General features: G+C 53.0%; 1 protein-coding gene across 1 annotated transcript in view; it reads left to right on the forward strand.

The window, feature by feature from the left end:
* The first annotated feature begins 10,564 nt into the window (after positions 1-10,564).
* ZNRF4 (zinc and ring finger 4) overlaps positions 10,565-14,976 on the forward strand; it is a 20,246-nt gene continuing 15,834 nt past the window's right edge. Inside the window, 1 exon segment of the mRNA XM_006764262.1 lies at positions 10,565-10,660. Coding sequence (XP_006764325.1) covers positions 10,565-10,660 — 96 coding nt within the window.

Consider the following 14,976-nt stretch of genomic DNA (forward strand, 5'->3'; position numbering starts at 1 on the left):
TGGCTCCATTGATTTTTTAGAGAGAGTGCAAGAGAGGGGGAGAGACAGAGAGAAACACTGATGTGAGAGAGACACATCGACTGGCTGCCTCCTGCACACACTCTGCCTGGGCCAGTGATTGAGCCTGCAACTGAGATACGTGCTCTTGACCGGGACTCGAACTCAGGACTCTTTAGTCCGCAGGCTGACGCTCTAGCCACTGCACAAACCAGCCAGGGCCCCACAGTTTTAAAAAACTGACAGATGTCAACTGGGCCTTTGCCTTTTCACACCCTTAATGGCAAGATTGTGAAGCCGTAACGATGACCCTCCCCATTACTGGCCATATCGTAACGGATGAGACCACACATTCCCTGGCCCAAGGTGAGACTGCAGGAAGGACTTCCCACGGCAGTTCCTCCTCCTCACCCCCAGCCCCAGCCTCTGCAGCGGGTGGAGCCCACTCCCTCCCTTGTCCTGGGGATGGGGGAGGAGTCTGACCGAGGAGCTGGTCTTCCTTAGCGAGAGAAATATCCTGCTTTGAGCTGAGGCTCTGATGGGGCTTCCTTCACTGTCTGGAGAAGGGAGGGACAAAAATAGCAGGAGTGGGGGCTCTGAATGTTGGGGCGTCCCTGTCTCTGGCACAGAGAAGGAGAGCTCTGGATGGTCTCTGACTAGCAGTCCACGCCCTGGCCCAGAAGGGGCCCGGCCCCGTCCTGTTCCGCCTGCTGCAGAATGGTGCGCTGCAGGGCAGAGACCACGGTTGCTTGAGGGTCAGATGTTGAGGTCCTTGGGTCCCTAGCACCCCTCGCCCCAAGCAGTCATCACTCATTCACTGTTTCCCGCTCCCTCATCAGTGCTCTGACCTGTTCGGGCTGGGGACATAGCGAGGACCCAGACAGACCTGGCCCTGTCCTCCCAGGGCTCACAGTCCAGGCGGGAAATGGACACGTGACCTGGCTGGCGAGAGCTCTAAGGGGGCTTTCGGGCAGCCACAGGGCCAGCGGGGCCCCTGCCCAGCCTGGAGGTCAGGGGAGATGACTTCTTAGCTGAGCCTGGAAGAGGAAGGCGGGTAAGTTGGCTGAAGGTGGAGAGCAGGGAGCCTGATCGGGTTTTAGGAGCCCTTTGAGGGGAGTAGATAGGAAGGCTCAGGATTGGAGGCGGGGCGGCCAGGGAGGAGGCAGAGGCTGGGCCTGTAGGGGTTAGTGGGAACAGGTAGTGGGAACTGGTAGGCAAACGCTGGGATGGCCCTGAGATGGGAGTGGGTTTGGGGGCAATGTCAAGGATCTGATGCCCAGACAGGGGTCCCTCCAAGGCCCAGATGCGGGGGTGAGGGGGCCGGCAAAGGGAGCCATGCACATGCCTCCTGAGCAGGCGGACAGCCCGACAGACGGCCTTTATCAGCTCCAGAGCCTCGTTTAAAATCGCACCGTGGCGGCAACAAAAGCAATTTGCCTTGTGAATTTTCATTCTGAATGGATGATCTGCTTTTAATCAAGCAAGGCGTCCCAAAACGCTCTTAATTACCCCGAGTCAAGGGCTCGGCTGTCATTTTGATGTCGAATTTTGGGCGGGCAGGCGTGATTAGATTTTCACAAAACAGGTTCTGGGGAGATACGGCTGGAAGAGAAGGATGTTGGGGTGAAGTCGGACACGGCTGGCCGGGATGTCTAATTTGGAATGGGGGGCGGGGGCAGGGGGTCACGGCTGGAGCCAGGCCTCGGGCAGGGAAGTCAATCTCAGGCTTGATCGTGTGGCCGTGGGCAAGTCCCCATCCCTTTGGGGGATTCAGTCTCCCGTCTTAAAACGCAGCTTAATGGTGTCTGCGTGGGAAGGATAAAATGAGAGAGCACTGGAAAACCTCGCAGCATCAGTTCATTCATTCATTCATTCATTCAACCAATATTCATTTGACCTACTGTGTGCCAGGCCCTGTTTTAGGCACTGGAAACTGAGTCACAGCCAAGACAAGCGACTTGAATTTGTTGATTTAAATTCCCGCCTCCTGGGTCTAACCACAAACATACCACATCTCCCGAATTCTCAGATGCACGATTTTCAAGTTTTAACACGTCTGAGGTGGGGATATGTCTTCTCCGCCTGTTCCGTGATTTAATTGGCGGGGCTGCTTTCTCCCTTAGCAGGATATAAAATAAAGATGGCTCTTCTACTGATCTCATCTCAGAGTCCACGGAACAGAGTAATAAGTACTCTATTCCAGCAGGGCGTGTCTGCAGGCAAGAAAAGCTATGGAGGCAGGAATAAAAGGTGGAGCTTCAAAAGACTTCAACACAAGCCGAGAGAAGCACTGCAGCCCGCGCCACACCGCGGGCCGGGGAAGTGGAAATGTCTGCATGGACCACATCTCACCTGGCTGCAGTGCATTCAGAATACGCCCGACCAGCATTCAGACTCTCAGCAGGGATGGAGTTCTGGGTATCTGGGTTTTGACGTCCCCTCTCACAAGGTCACGGTGAGATGGTGGGAGGAACGGAAAGCTTGGGTGGTGGCTACGTGAGGCGTTCCCGGGGAAGGTCCTGAGTTTTGTTGTTTGAATCCTAATGGGCAGGCTTGAACAATGCTAGGGCTGGCAAACATGCCTCCTTTTCTGCTCACACTGTCAAAGCCCTTCCATTCTTATTACATCAACACATGCTTGGTTTTGCTGCAGTAACACCCAGCCCCCTGTCTCAGAGGCTAATGACATCAAAGGTTTCTTTTCCATTCACGGTGTATATTCACTGTGGTTTTATGGGGGCTGGGCATCTGCCCCATGCTACCTGATGCCAGAGGAGACTGATGGGGCCGCCACGGTGTGGGACATTGTTGGTCTCTGGGACAGAAAGAGAGCTCTGGGGATAAGTGCGCTGGCCCAGAAGTGTCTCATACAGTCCCACCCAGTCCTACCAATCAGAGAAGTGCGGTCCTATCATGTGCCCACGGGACGGTCAGCTATTGCTGTGTGACAAGTACCCACCACATCTCTCTGCCGTTCAGCCACAAGCATTCAGTTCTCATGCCACATCGGCAGGGCAGCTGGCCTAGGTTCTGATCTGTGAATTGAGTCCAGATCTGGTCCGTGTGTTTCTCGTCTTCCTTGGATTAGTGGCTACTCAAGACCTATTTGTCTCATGGCAAAGGCAGGAGCACAAGGTGGCATGCAGGAATAGGCCGTCCTTAGCACCTAGGCTCAGAGTTGGCACACTGTCACATTGGCTCGTGTTGCCTTGGCCAAAGCAAGTTACATGGCTGGGCCTGACATCGATGGGGCAGGGAAGTGTATTATTCCCGTGGAGTTTGGGGAGAGATTGAACGACATTTGCTGAGTAATAATCGAATCTTTCATATCCTAGAAGGTGAAGATCAGGAAATACTTGGTGAGAGCATTATTCGTGACCACACAGAACAGAAGCCATAGGCATCAATGCCCAGGTTCTAAGTGGGAAGTCCAGGGGAAGGTGAGCTTCAGGCGTGGCTGGATCCAGGAGCTCATTTCTCTTTGTCTTTCTGCTCTGCTTTATCTGCCTTGCTGTTCTCGGGCTCCATGAAGCTTACTGTTCCTGGGTTAGGTGCAGCACAAAGAGCCTGGGCTGTGATTTTTTTGTTTCAGGTGTCAAATCTCTGAATAGCATGTGACAAAGAAACAGCAACTTTCATCACTTGATTGACAGGTAAAATGCACAAATTATAGCCTTCTTTTCCCACTGCTCCCATCACTCTCCTGGTCACACTGAGCAGTTCATCTTCTGCAGAAAGCTCTCCTTTCCTCCGGCTCCCCCCTCCCAGCGTTTCTGCACGCACTACCTCCCACACCCGCAACGGGAATCCGATTATACAGCCCAGTGTCGCAGGATCCCCGGGGGCCGGGTCAGAGTTCTCTGCACGAATTCCCCATCCTGTGATCCCGTCTCAGGTCTACCCACAAATGCCTTTGCTTGAACCCAACTTGGCAGTCCCGGAACGTGAGCCTCTTGATTGAAGTCAGAAAAACAGGGCAGCAGTTTGCTTAATTGATTTGCTCTTAATTGGCTGTCGTCCCAGATGCTCCCCGGGGGAGGGAGCAGGGCGTAATCTGGAGCTTACTTTGGGCACCTGTTGACCACCCACCCACCCACTCACCCCTTCCCCAGGCGGGCGGGAGAAAGGGCTGGACCCAGCCTCTCCCAGCCCCAAGTGCTGAGGGCCAGGCCAGAGGGCGTGACCAGGTCAGGCGCGGAGCTGAGAGCACTGTCCAGGGAGTTCAACAGACTTGGGTTTACATCCCCGTTTGGGCCTGGCTGGTGTGGCTCAGTGGTTGATCATCGAACTATGATCCAGGAGATCACGGTTCGATTCCTGATCACATGCCTGGGTTGCAGGCTCCATCCCCAGTAGGGGGCGTGCAGGAGGCAGTTGATCAATGATTGTCTCTCATCATTGATGTTTCTATCTCTCACTCTCCCTGTCTCTGTGAAATCAGTAGAAATATATGTTTTAAAAAAAAGAAATACTATTATTATTTTAAAATAATATACTTTTATTGACTTCAGAGAGGAAGGGAGAGGGAGAGAGAGATAGAGACATCAATGATGAGAGACAATCATTGATCAGCTGCCTCCTGCACGCCCCCTACTGGGAATGGAGCCTGCAACTCGGGCATGTGCCCTGTACCAGAATTGAACCTGGGACTTATCAGTCTGCAGGCTGACACTCTATCCACTGAGCCAAACTGGCGAGAGCAAAAAAGGAATATTATTAAAAATAAATCCCTGTTTGGGCACCTATCCAGTGTAGCCATAGCTAAGCCACTCTGCGTACCTCAGTCTCTCCATCTGTATTCACTGAGGAGGCAGCAGCGTCGAGCTCACATGGCTGCGGTAAGGAGCTAATACACGAACAGCAGGGGCCAGCCAGCCTTTTCTGTGAAGAGCCAGAAAGGCAGCATTCCCGGCTCTGACGACATCGGGTCCACTCCGCCATGTTGTGTGGAAGCCGCCAAGTGTCGGTGAGCTGGGCGTGGCCGGGCGCCAATGAAACCTTATTTATGGACACTGAAATTTGAATTTCTTATCATTTTTTTTGTCCCCAAATATTATCCTTTCATTTTTTCCCAACCATTTAAAGAAGTCCAAAACAGGCCCTGGCTGACCCCTGATGTGTACACAGCATTGACAATAGTCCTCAGCTCATGAAGTCCTCAACTGGCCTGGCCGAGTAGCTCAGTTGGTTAGAGTGTCATCCCGTTACCCCAAGGCTGTGGGCTCCATCCCCAGTCAGGGCTCGTACAAGAATCAACCATAAATAAGTGGAACAACAAATCAATGTTTCTCCTCTCTCTCTCTCTCTCCCTCTCTCTCTCTCTCTCTCTCCCCCCCCCTCTCTCTCTCTCTCACATCAATTTAAAAAAAAAAGAAAGAAAAAGAAGGGTCCTGGCCAGTGTGGCTCAGTGGTTGAGCGATGTCCCAGGCTGAAGGGGCGCTGGTTCATTTCCTGGTCAGGGCACATGCCCAGGTTGCAGTTCAACCCGCAGTCGGGGTGCGTACAGAAGGCAACCGATCGATGTTTCTCTCACATTGATGTTTCTCTCTCTCCCCCTCTCTCTAAAAATCAATAAAAACATATATTTTTTTATAAAAGTGCTCAACAAATACTTACTCCTGTTACTGTGGTTTAATGTAGGGTCGTAAGAGGGGTCTCAGAGTTAAGGGGTGAGAATGAAGGAGGACCTCAAACATCGACTTTTCAAATGAGGCTGCTCCTCTTCCCAGCCATTGCACTCAGAGAAAGTGGTTTGGCCTCTGAGCCTCAGTTTCCCCATCTGTACAAGGGGTATGGCATTACTTCCCGAAGGCAAAGTAACGACGCATCCCTTCACCCTCTTTTGTGACTATGCTGCTCTGTCAGGCATGCTCATCTCTGCCCTTCAGGCTTCCATGACCTTGCTCTCGAGGTCCCTTCACCCAGAACGTCCCCCACTCTCGCCCCCCATCTCACCGTTGCCTCTGTCTCATGCCTGCGGGTCAGCACAGAGGCTGCCTCCTCCAGGAAACCTTCCTCAACCCCCAGGGTGGACCAGAGAGCTTCTCTGGGCTCCCCCTCGGTCCTGTGCACCCTCGGGCCCATCACAGCAGATGCCACACTGGGCTGGGAGTGTCGGTGCTACACCAAGAGGACGCAGGGTTGCGTCTGTTCTGGGTACAAAGCTGGCAGGGAGGGGACACTACAAACAGGTGTGTCCCCCCCTGGACAAGAGGGACACTAGTAAGTGTAGGTGGCTTATGAGATGTTATTTGTTGGCCCACACAGGTCATTACATTACACTGAAGAAAGAACATTCTTTTCAATTCTCTTTCAAACCCCGCCCCCTCCCCAGCCACACTGTCCAATACAATAGCCATCGGCTACACATGGCTATTTACATTTAAATTGATTACATGAAATTGGATTGAAAGCAGGTTCTCAAAGAGTTATTTGTACACCCACGTTCATAGCAGCATTACTCACCACAGCCGAGGGGTGGAGGCAACCCGAGTGTCTGTGGACGGATAAAGGATAAACACAAGGTGGCCCATCCACACAGTGGAATATCCAGGCTTCACCAGGAGGGAAATTCTGACACTTGCTACACGTAGAGGAACAGGGAGGGCACTGCGCTTAGTGAAAGAAGCCAGACACAGAGGACAGATACCGTGTGATTCCGCTCACGGGAGGTCCCTACAGGAGTCAGATCCATCGAGACAGGAAGTAGCAGGTGGGAGCCAGGGGTGGGGTTGGGGGGTGGGGAGGTAGTGTTTAATGGGGGCAAAGTTTCAATTTGGGAAGATGAGAAAGCTCTGGAGACGGATGGAGGTGATGGTTGCACAACAATGCAAATGCAGTTAGTGGGATGCACTTAAAATGCAGTTAGAAGTTTCTGGGAATATGTCCTAAGAATCCTGAAACACCAGTCAGAAAGAATACATGTAGCCCTAAGATCTGGAAACAGCCCAAGGGCCCATCAGTAGAGGAGTGGATAAAAAAGCTGTGGTACATTTACACCATGGAGTACTATGCAGCTGTAAAGGAGGAGGATCTCTTACCCTTTGCAACAGCATGGAGGGACCTGGAGAGCATTATGCTAAGCAAAACAAGCCAGTCGGAGAAAGGTAATATCACATGATCTCACTTACATGTGGAATCTAATGAACAAAATAAACTGACGAACAAAACAGATCCAGAGGCATGGACGCCTTGAACAGACTGACAGACCTCAGAGGGGCGTGGGGGACAGGAGGGATTAATCAAAGAGCTTATATACACACTAGAGGCCTGGGGCACGAAATTCATGCGGGGGGGGGGTCCCCTCAGCCCCAGCCTGCCTGCTCTCAAATACTGGGAGTCCTCATGCCCCTAACTGCCACCCTGCCAGCCTAATCGCCCCCAACTGCCCCCCCCACCTCGCTGGCCTGGTCGCCCCCTCGCTGGCCTGGTCGCCCCATGCAGCCTGCTGTTCAGTAGTTTGGTCGTCCCTCACTAACCCCGCTGCCGGCCTGGTCGTAGGCAGCCATCTTGTGAGGGTGTGATGTCAATTTGCATATTACCTCTGTATTATATAGATAGCATAGCCCATGGACACAGACAATAATGGGGTGAAGGCCTGGGGTAGGGCAGGGCTGGGTGGAGGGGGGCTGAAGAGAGAAATGGGGGACATCTGTAATACTGTCAACAATAAGGAATGGTTAAAAAGGTAAACTTTATGCTATGTAGTTTACCACAATTTTAAAAAATTAGATACATCCATACTTTTGAAATGCAGTTCCGCATTTGCGTTGGACACGTTTTAACTGCTCAGAAGCCGCATGTCCCTGGTGGCTCCCATAATGGACAGGACAGATACAGGCCATTTCTTTCATGGCACAGAGTTTATTGAGAGTGAGTTAAAGTCTCTTCACAGGCCTAATATTCCTCTTAAGGAGCGAGGAGGCCCAGGGCACACAGCTTGTGGTGGCAATAGGGAGACTCTATTAAACGGGTTTTGTTTTCACTGTGGATCAGTCAGCTCTTCTCCTCAGAGGACAGAGGGCGCCTGGGAACAGCTGAGTCAGGTCTCTCCTCTGTTCACCACCCCCCAGGCCTCCCACACCCTGGAGGTAAAAGCCCCAGTCCTCTCCACAAGGCCCCGTATGGCCTTCCCCCTCCTCTCCCTGCCTCATCTCCTCCCTCCTCCCCCTCACTCCTCTCCTCCAGCCACATGGGCTTCCTAACTGTTTCTCCAAAACACCAAACACAGTCCTGCCCCAGGGCCTTTGCACGGGCTGTTCCCTTTGCTGACAAGCTGTTCCTTCAGAAAGCTACATGGCTCCCTCGCTCACCCAAATGTCTCTGTGGTGAGAACTTCGTTTTCATCCTAATTAAAAATTGCAAGTCTTGGCCCATACTCAGAGCTTAGAGCCATCTCCTATCCCACCCTCCAGACAAGAGCCTGGGGTTCAGGATCTGGGACTCTCTGAACAGTGCTCCGCGGATGGGGAGTCCAGAATGCCCTGGCCTGCCCATGACCTTGTCCTCAGCCTGTCCTGTCCCCGGATGGCTCCGCCCCCTCCCTCCAGGAGCTCAGAAATTCGCCAGGCGCACAGATGCCAGACGGGAAAATTAATTGGGCCTTGCTGGGGCTGCTCTCCCTGCTCCCGTCAATAACAGCCGTAAAGCGGGATTTATGTGGCCGCGCTGGCTCTGGGTGGAACCTGGGAGGAGGGGCCGTGTGCGAGGAAAGTCAGTCTCTGGCCACAGGAGCAGGCGGCAGCTGGGGCTCCAGGCCCAGAGCCATCTTCCTGCTGCCTTGGTCAAGGCTGCACCTTCCCCGAGTGCTTTTGGAGCATTAACGGTTTTAATGGGGAGGCGGGGGCTGCTTTTATGTCTGTTTTAACCAAGAGGGAAACTGGCACAGGGGGGCTAAGCCACGTGAGGTTGCACAGCCGCTTCTGACACACGCGGCCTTGGCTTAGTCTGTGGGGACTGAGATGTGCCAGGCACAAAGCAGGCAGCTGAGGAAGACGTGCCCAGCCAGCTGGGGGGTGAAAGGTCACTCCGTCCCCATCACACTGCGGGCCAGACCCGCTCTGCTAGTGCACCTTCTTCTCGGCTCCACACAGTCACAGGCTGGTATACCGTCCCCCCTCCCCCTCCCCCCCCACTGCACACACACACACACACACACACACTTTTTCATTTCTTCTTTTTTCATAGTTGACATACAACGTCACAGTTTCCAGTGTAAGTCACAGACTGGTTCATCTGGCCCCGGCTATAGCTATTGACTGGAACCTGCTGGAGGCCTTGGGGTAGCTGATGGGATGCCTCCGTTGTGTCCCGCTCCCCATCCCACTGCCCCTTCTGGGTAGAGGCTCTTCTAGACATCCCTGGGGAAGGAAGTCTGGGTTCATCCTGACTCTGCTGTGTGACACTGGGAAAGTGTCTTACCCTCTCTGGGCTCAGCTTCCTCATCTGAAAAACAGGGATAATGATAATCATGGACCTGAGCAGGAACCTGAAGCAGGCCCAGGCAGGGGAGCATCCAGCCCTGGTGAGCACTCAGCGGCTGACATTTTACTATTATTACAGTTTTTTGTTGCCCTCTAACTGCAGGGAGAGGCGAGACCTCTGCATCTGCCTCTCCTTCTCCCTGGGGCCCTTTCTTCCATCCCTGGACCAAATCCAGTGCCCCCACCCCCGCCAATGCAGGCACCGCCGGGACAGTTTTGATGGACATGTTTTTTGCACAGAAAAAAGCTGGAGGAATTGTATTTTGCCAAAAGTGTCAGCTGGAGAGAAAATATTTCCTGCATCTCTCATGAGTGTTGATGTCGGAGAGCTAGTGTATTGGTGGGGGCCAGGGGTCCACACGATAGGGCCGGCTGCCCCAGTCAGCCCCCAACCACCCCCTCCCCAAACCAACTATGCCCAAGCCTAGCATCCTACCCCCTCCTCTCCGGTCTCTGCCTGTCTTCTCCCCTGGGATAGTCTCCTACATCCACTCTCAGAACCTCATCTCTCTTTCTCCTCAATGAGGAAGTGACATGGGAGCCGTGGCTTGAGTTCCCCTGGAGAAGGGGGGTAGTGGGAGGAACACTCCAAGCAGAGGCCCTGCAATGCAAAGGCCCTGGGGCAGGACCCTGTATGGTGTGATTTGAGAATCCGCCAGGAGATCCATGTGCCTGGAGTAAGAGTGAGCGAAGGGGAGAGAGGGAGGGGATGAGGCCAGGGAGGGAATGGGTGCAGGGACTTTGGGGTCACGGGGAGGACTGGGGATTTTATTCCAGGAGCACCAAGGAGCCCGGGGGGGGGGACTTTTGAAGGGAGGGGGACACCAAACAAGCACCCTCATATACAGAGGAGGTGTGGGCAGCAACCCATCAAAATTCAGAATAAACCAAACTCGGTCTCCGCCGCTGTTCTAGAACGAGAGACACCCCGATCACTTGATGTTGGCATTGAAGTACCATTAAATGGAAACTACCTGAAGGCGACCACCGGGGGGCGCACAACCCCTGCTATCTGTGTAAAGGAAAACTTCGCAGCCAGGATAAAGGATGTCAGCTAGGTGGGCAGATGCTGACCCGTGTCCGGAATGCATGGAAGGGGCAAGAGGAAGCTGCAGGACAATGACGTGGAAGGAGAAGGTTCTGGAAGCATTTGCATCAGTGTCAACGTGACCTATGCCAAGGTAAGAAGATTCAGTTTTATTTTATGATTATTTGTTTTATTCTTGCCTGGCCGGCGTGGCTCAGTAGTTGAGCGTCAACTTATGAACCAGGAGGTTCAATTCCCAGTCAGGACACATTCCTGGGTTGTGGGCTCAGTCCCCAGTGTGGGGCGTGCAGGAGGCAGCCCATCAGTGATTCCCTCTCATCATTGATGTTTCTATCTCTCTCTCCCTCTCCCTTCCTCTCTGAAATCAATAAAAATACAAAAATAAAATGGGACAAAAGAACCCAAAATTTGAGACAAAAAGCTTATGAACCAGGAGGTTCAATTCCCAGTCAGGACACATTCCTGGGTTGTGGGCTCAGTCCCCAGTGTGGGGCGTGCAGGAGGCAGCCCATCAGTGATTCCCTCTCATCATTGATGTTTCTATCTCTCTCTCCCTCTCCCTTCCTCTCTGAAATCAATAAAAATACAAAAATTTAAAAATAAATTAACTAGTTCATGCATTTGGTAGGTTCCCAATGTTTTACTGCCCTTCTCTAGTTCCCAAACATGTCCATTCCAGACGAAAACCCAGGACCCTCAAATATTGCTTTGTAACATTTAAAAATATATTTTTTATTGTGGTCAAATATACAAGGGTGGGCAAAACAAGGTTTACAGTTGTTTGTATGGAAAGAGGCGTGCAGGTTACGATGGATACAATAGCTTCATTAACTCTGTCTCACGTATTCACAACTGTAAGCCTAGTTTTGCCCACCTGTACGTGATACCACCAGCTCCGGTGGCCCAGGGCCCTTAGCTGTGGCAGCATCACCCCAATCTCTGTCTCTATCGTCACTGGCCATCTTCTCCGGCTCTGTGTCCTTCCCTCTTCCTACACAGACAGCACTCAGTGAGCGGAAGGCCCTCCCCAGATCCAGGGTGATTTCACACGAGATCCTTAACTAATTACACCTGCAAAGACCTTCTTTCCAAATAAGGTCACCTTCTGGGGTCTGGGTGGTCATGGACTTCGGGGGGACACTATTCACCCCACTATACGGTGTAAGGTACCTTATTCACCGGTTCAAGGATTAGGACGATAGCATCCTTGGGGGATATTATTCTGCCTACCAAACCGTTCGTCCTGTGTCCCTCCCCTGCTAGTGCTTTCCCATGGCTCCCCATTGCCTTAGACAAAAAGCTGCTTACTGCTGCCCACGGGGCTCTGTGTGGGCCTGAACCCACGCCCGCCTCCCACATCCCTTCTCCACCTCACTCCACCTCCAAGCTGTTCTTCACACAGGCCAGGCTGGTTCCTGCCTCAGGACCTTTGCATTGGCGGTGTCCGCTGCCTGGAACACCCTTTCTTACCCTCGGATCTTCTCACAGCTGCTTCTCATTGGCCTCTTTGGCGATGCCTCCCCAGGCCACGCGCTCAAGCTGCCCCACCACCTCCACTGTCGCTGACTGTAATATAAACTGCCCACCCTGGCCCCTGTCTTCCTCCCATAGCCTGTCTCCCCACAGCAGCCGCCAGAGGGAGCCTGTGAGCACGAGTCAGGTGTAGCCGCTCCTTTGCCCACAGCCCCCCCAGGGCTCTCACCTCTCTCCTGGTAAAAGCCCAAGTCCTGCCTGCTGTCCACAAGGCCATACACGACCTGCCCGTCCCCTCCCCGCCCCCCACACCTCCCCCTCTCTCCCCCTTGCTCACTCTGCTCTAGGCACAGGCCCTCCTCACTGTCCTCCATCAGGCCGGCAGGGACCTGCCCCAGGCTTTTGGCACAGGCTGTTCACACTGCTTGGAGCGCCCGTAGCTACCTCCTTCACTTCCTCCAGGGGTCTGTTCAAATGTCACCTGCTCAGTGAGGCCTCTCCATCGCTGGCACCTTGTACCTCCTTCCCTGCTTCCTTTTCCCCCAAAACATGTATGACCCAGCATACCCCACAATTATGTACAGTGTTTATTGCTCGTTGCTCAATCTCCCCCCTGGACATGAGCTCCTGGGTCTGCCTCCATCACTGCTTGTCTGCAGGCCCAGCCCAGGGCCCTCCAGCCAGAGGAGGGACTCGGAGGAGTATCTGTGTGACCCGGAGTGACATGTGTTCCACCCTGGAGCCTCAGTTTCCACATCTGTATAATGGGATCCTGATCTATCTATTCTTGGGGGTGTTGAGAGTCTTGAGCCACCCCAAGTCTGCAGAAGCACGAGGCCGGCTGGGCTCTGGTACCCAGTAGGCACCTGACTCTTGCTTCCTTGGTCCATCACTGAGACCTGGTGTGGGAGGTGACAGCCCTCCAGGTGCCACTGGCCCTGGCTGTCACACTTGGTAAATTGCAGGCAGGCGGCTCCCACAGCTGCAAAGCCAAGGGCAGTGGGGACGAGACTGGGACTATCTCAGATCCCTCCACCCCTTAGAGAGAAACACTGATGTGAGAGAACAACATTCATGGGCTGCCTCCTGCACATCCCCCACCAGGCATGGAGCCTGCAACCCCAGCATGTGCCCTTGACCAGGAATCGAACCAGCAACCTGCTGGCACATGGGATGACACCCAACCAACTGAGCCACAATGGCCAGGACCTCAGGTCCATCTTGAGACTCAGGGCCAGGCTCAGAGGAGAGGCCTGGGAGCCCTCCTTCCCCCTCTCTGGGCCTCAGTTTCCCCATCAGCAAAAGAAGAGGCTTGAGTTCATGGAGGCATCTCTGGGTTCCTTCAGCCATGCACGAGCCCTGCGTGCGTTTCTGACAAACCCTCCTGTGGCTTTGAACCTCCATATGTAAAGTGCAAGGGTGAAGGAAGAAATAAGGTCTGAGCACCAGGGCAGGTAACCATCCATCTCCTTTATGCACCATGCCTATCTCCCAGGACAGCGCCCAGAGCTCAACAGACAGCAGGGATACCCCTGTCATGATAGCTACATTGATTGGGCGCCTACTGTATATCTGGCCCCACACTGAGAACTTGATAAGACGTTATATCAAACGTAGGCCTCAGACAGCAGCCCGGTGACATAGGTACAATTATTATGCCCATATTGCAGATGGGAAAACTGAGCCAAGAAGTTGTGGAGGCAGAACTGGACCCAGGTCTCTCTGACCCCACGTCTGTGCTCTGAACCGCCACACTGTACAACCCCAGGAAACGTTTGTCAAATAAATAAATGAGTGTTGATTGAGCCTCTGGGAAGGGGGAGGGGGCTCTTGGCCCCTTTTCATAATGGCACAGGGGCCTCCAGTTTTCCCCAAGAATAAGATCATGGCCCAGACCCCCTGCTACTCCCTACATCCTCCCAGCGCAGCTGCTGCCTTGCAAAGACGAGTCAGGGAAACTGATTTCTTTCTTGAACCTGGAGCCAAAGGCTTCCCCCAACCCCACCTCCCTTCTCCTTGAGACCCAGGTGGCAGGAAAAGGAATAAAATATATACAGGAGCAGAGGGAGGGCTCTCTCCATTTGTCCACCTGCAGCCTCCTTTAAAGACAAGCAAAATATTTTAAAAAGCAAGCGTGCCAGCCCACAGGCTGCCCGTGAGTGTGTGCGCGCGTGTGTGAGCGCACGCACGGATCTATGAAATATTTAGGCAGCGCCCAGCCTGTTTATGGCCGTGATTAATCTTGTGTCTGGTTGGCGGAGGGAGAGCAGAACAAAATGACTCTCCTCTCAGGGCCAGGCTCCTTTCCCAGATGGGGCGGGGGCGGGGGGAGAGGAGGAGAATTTGGGAGGCAAGTGGTGGCCTGGGCGCCAACCTCAGGAAGCTTCTTCTAAATGCCCCTGTCCTGCCTGCCTGCCCCCCACCCCCGTGATGGCCACGAAGTCCCCAACCCAGCCGGTACCCTCTGTTCCCTGGGCACTGGACTCAGTGGCTATTTCATTTGTCTTTATAGCTTTGTTGAGATATAGCTGGCACACAATAGACTGCAAATACAGGGATGGGCAAAAGTAGATTAAGTTACCAGCCATCTTTACCTAAAAGATAAATCGTAAGTAAGGGTACAAAATAATAACAATAATAATAATAAGAAGACACCTAATACAAGCAAATCACACAATTCATAGATGACACAATGATAAATTGTTTCGCACACTCACAAAAGTATGCCCACTTTTGCCCAGCCCTGTGCTGAAGGTAGCACACGCGCACACCCGTAAAACCAGCAGGACAGCGAACACGTACATGGCCCCCAAAATGTCCCAGGATTTTTGGTAACAGCCACTGATCTGTTTCAGGTCACTCTGAATTCGTTTGCATTTCTTTTTTAAAATTAAAAAAAAATTTTTTTTATTGATTTCAGACAGGAAGGGAGAGAGAGAGAGAGAGAGAGAGAGAGAGAAACATTAATGATGACAG

Source organism: Myotis davidii, unplaced genomic scaffold (assembly GCF_000327345.1).
Source record: "Myotis davidii unplaced genomic scaffold, ASM32734v1 scaffold341, whole genome shotgun sequence".
NCBI classification, from domain to species: domain Eukaryota; kingdom Metazoa; phylum Chordata; class Mammalia; order Chiroptera; family Vespertilionidae; genus Myotis; species Myotis davidii.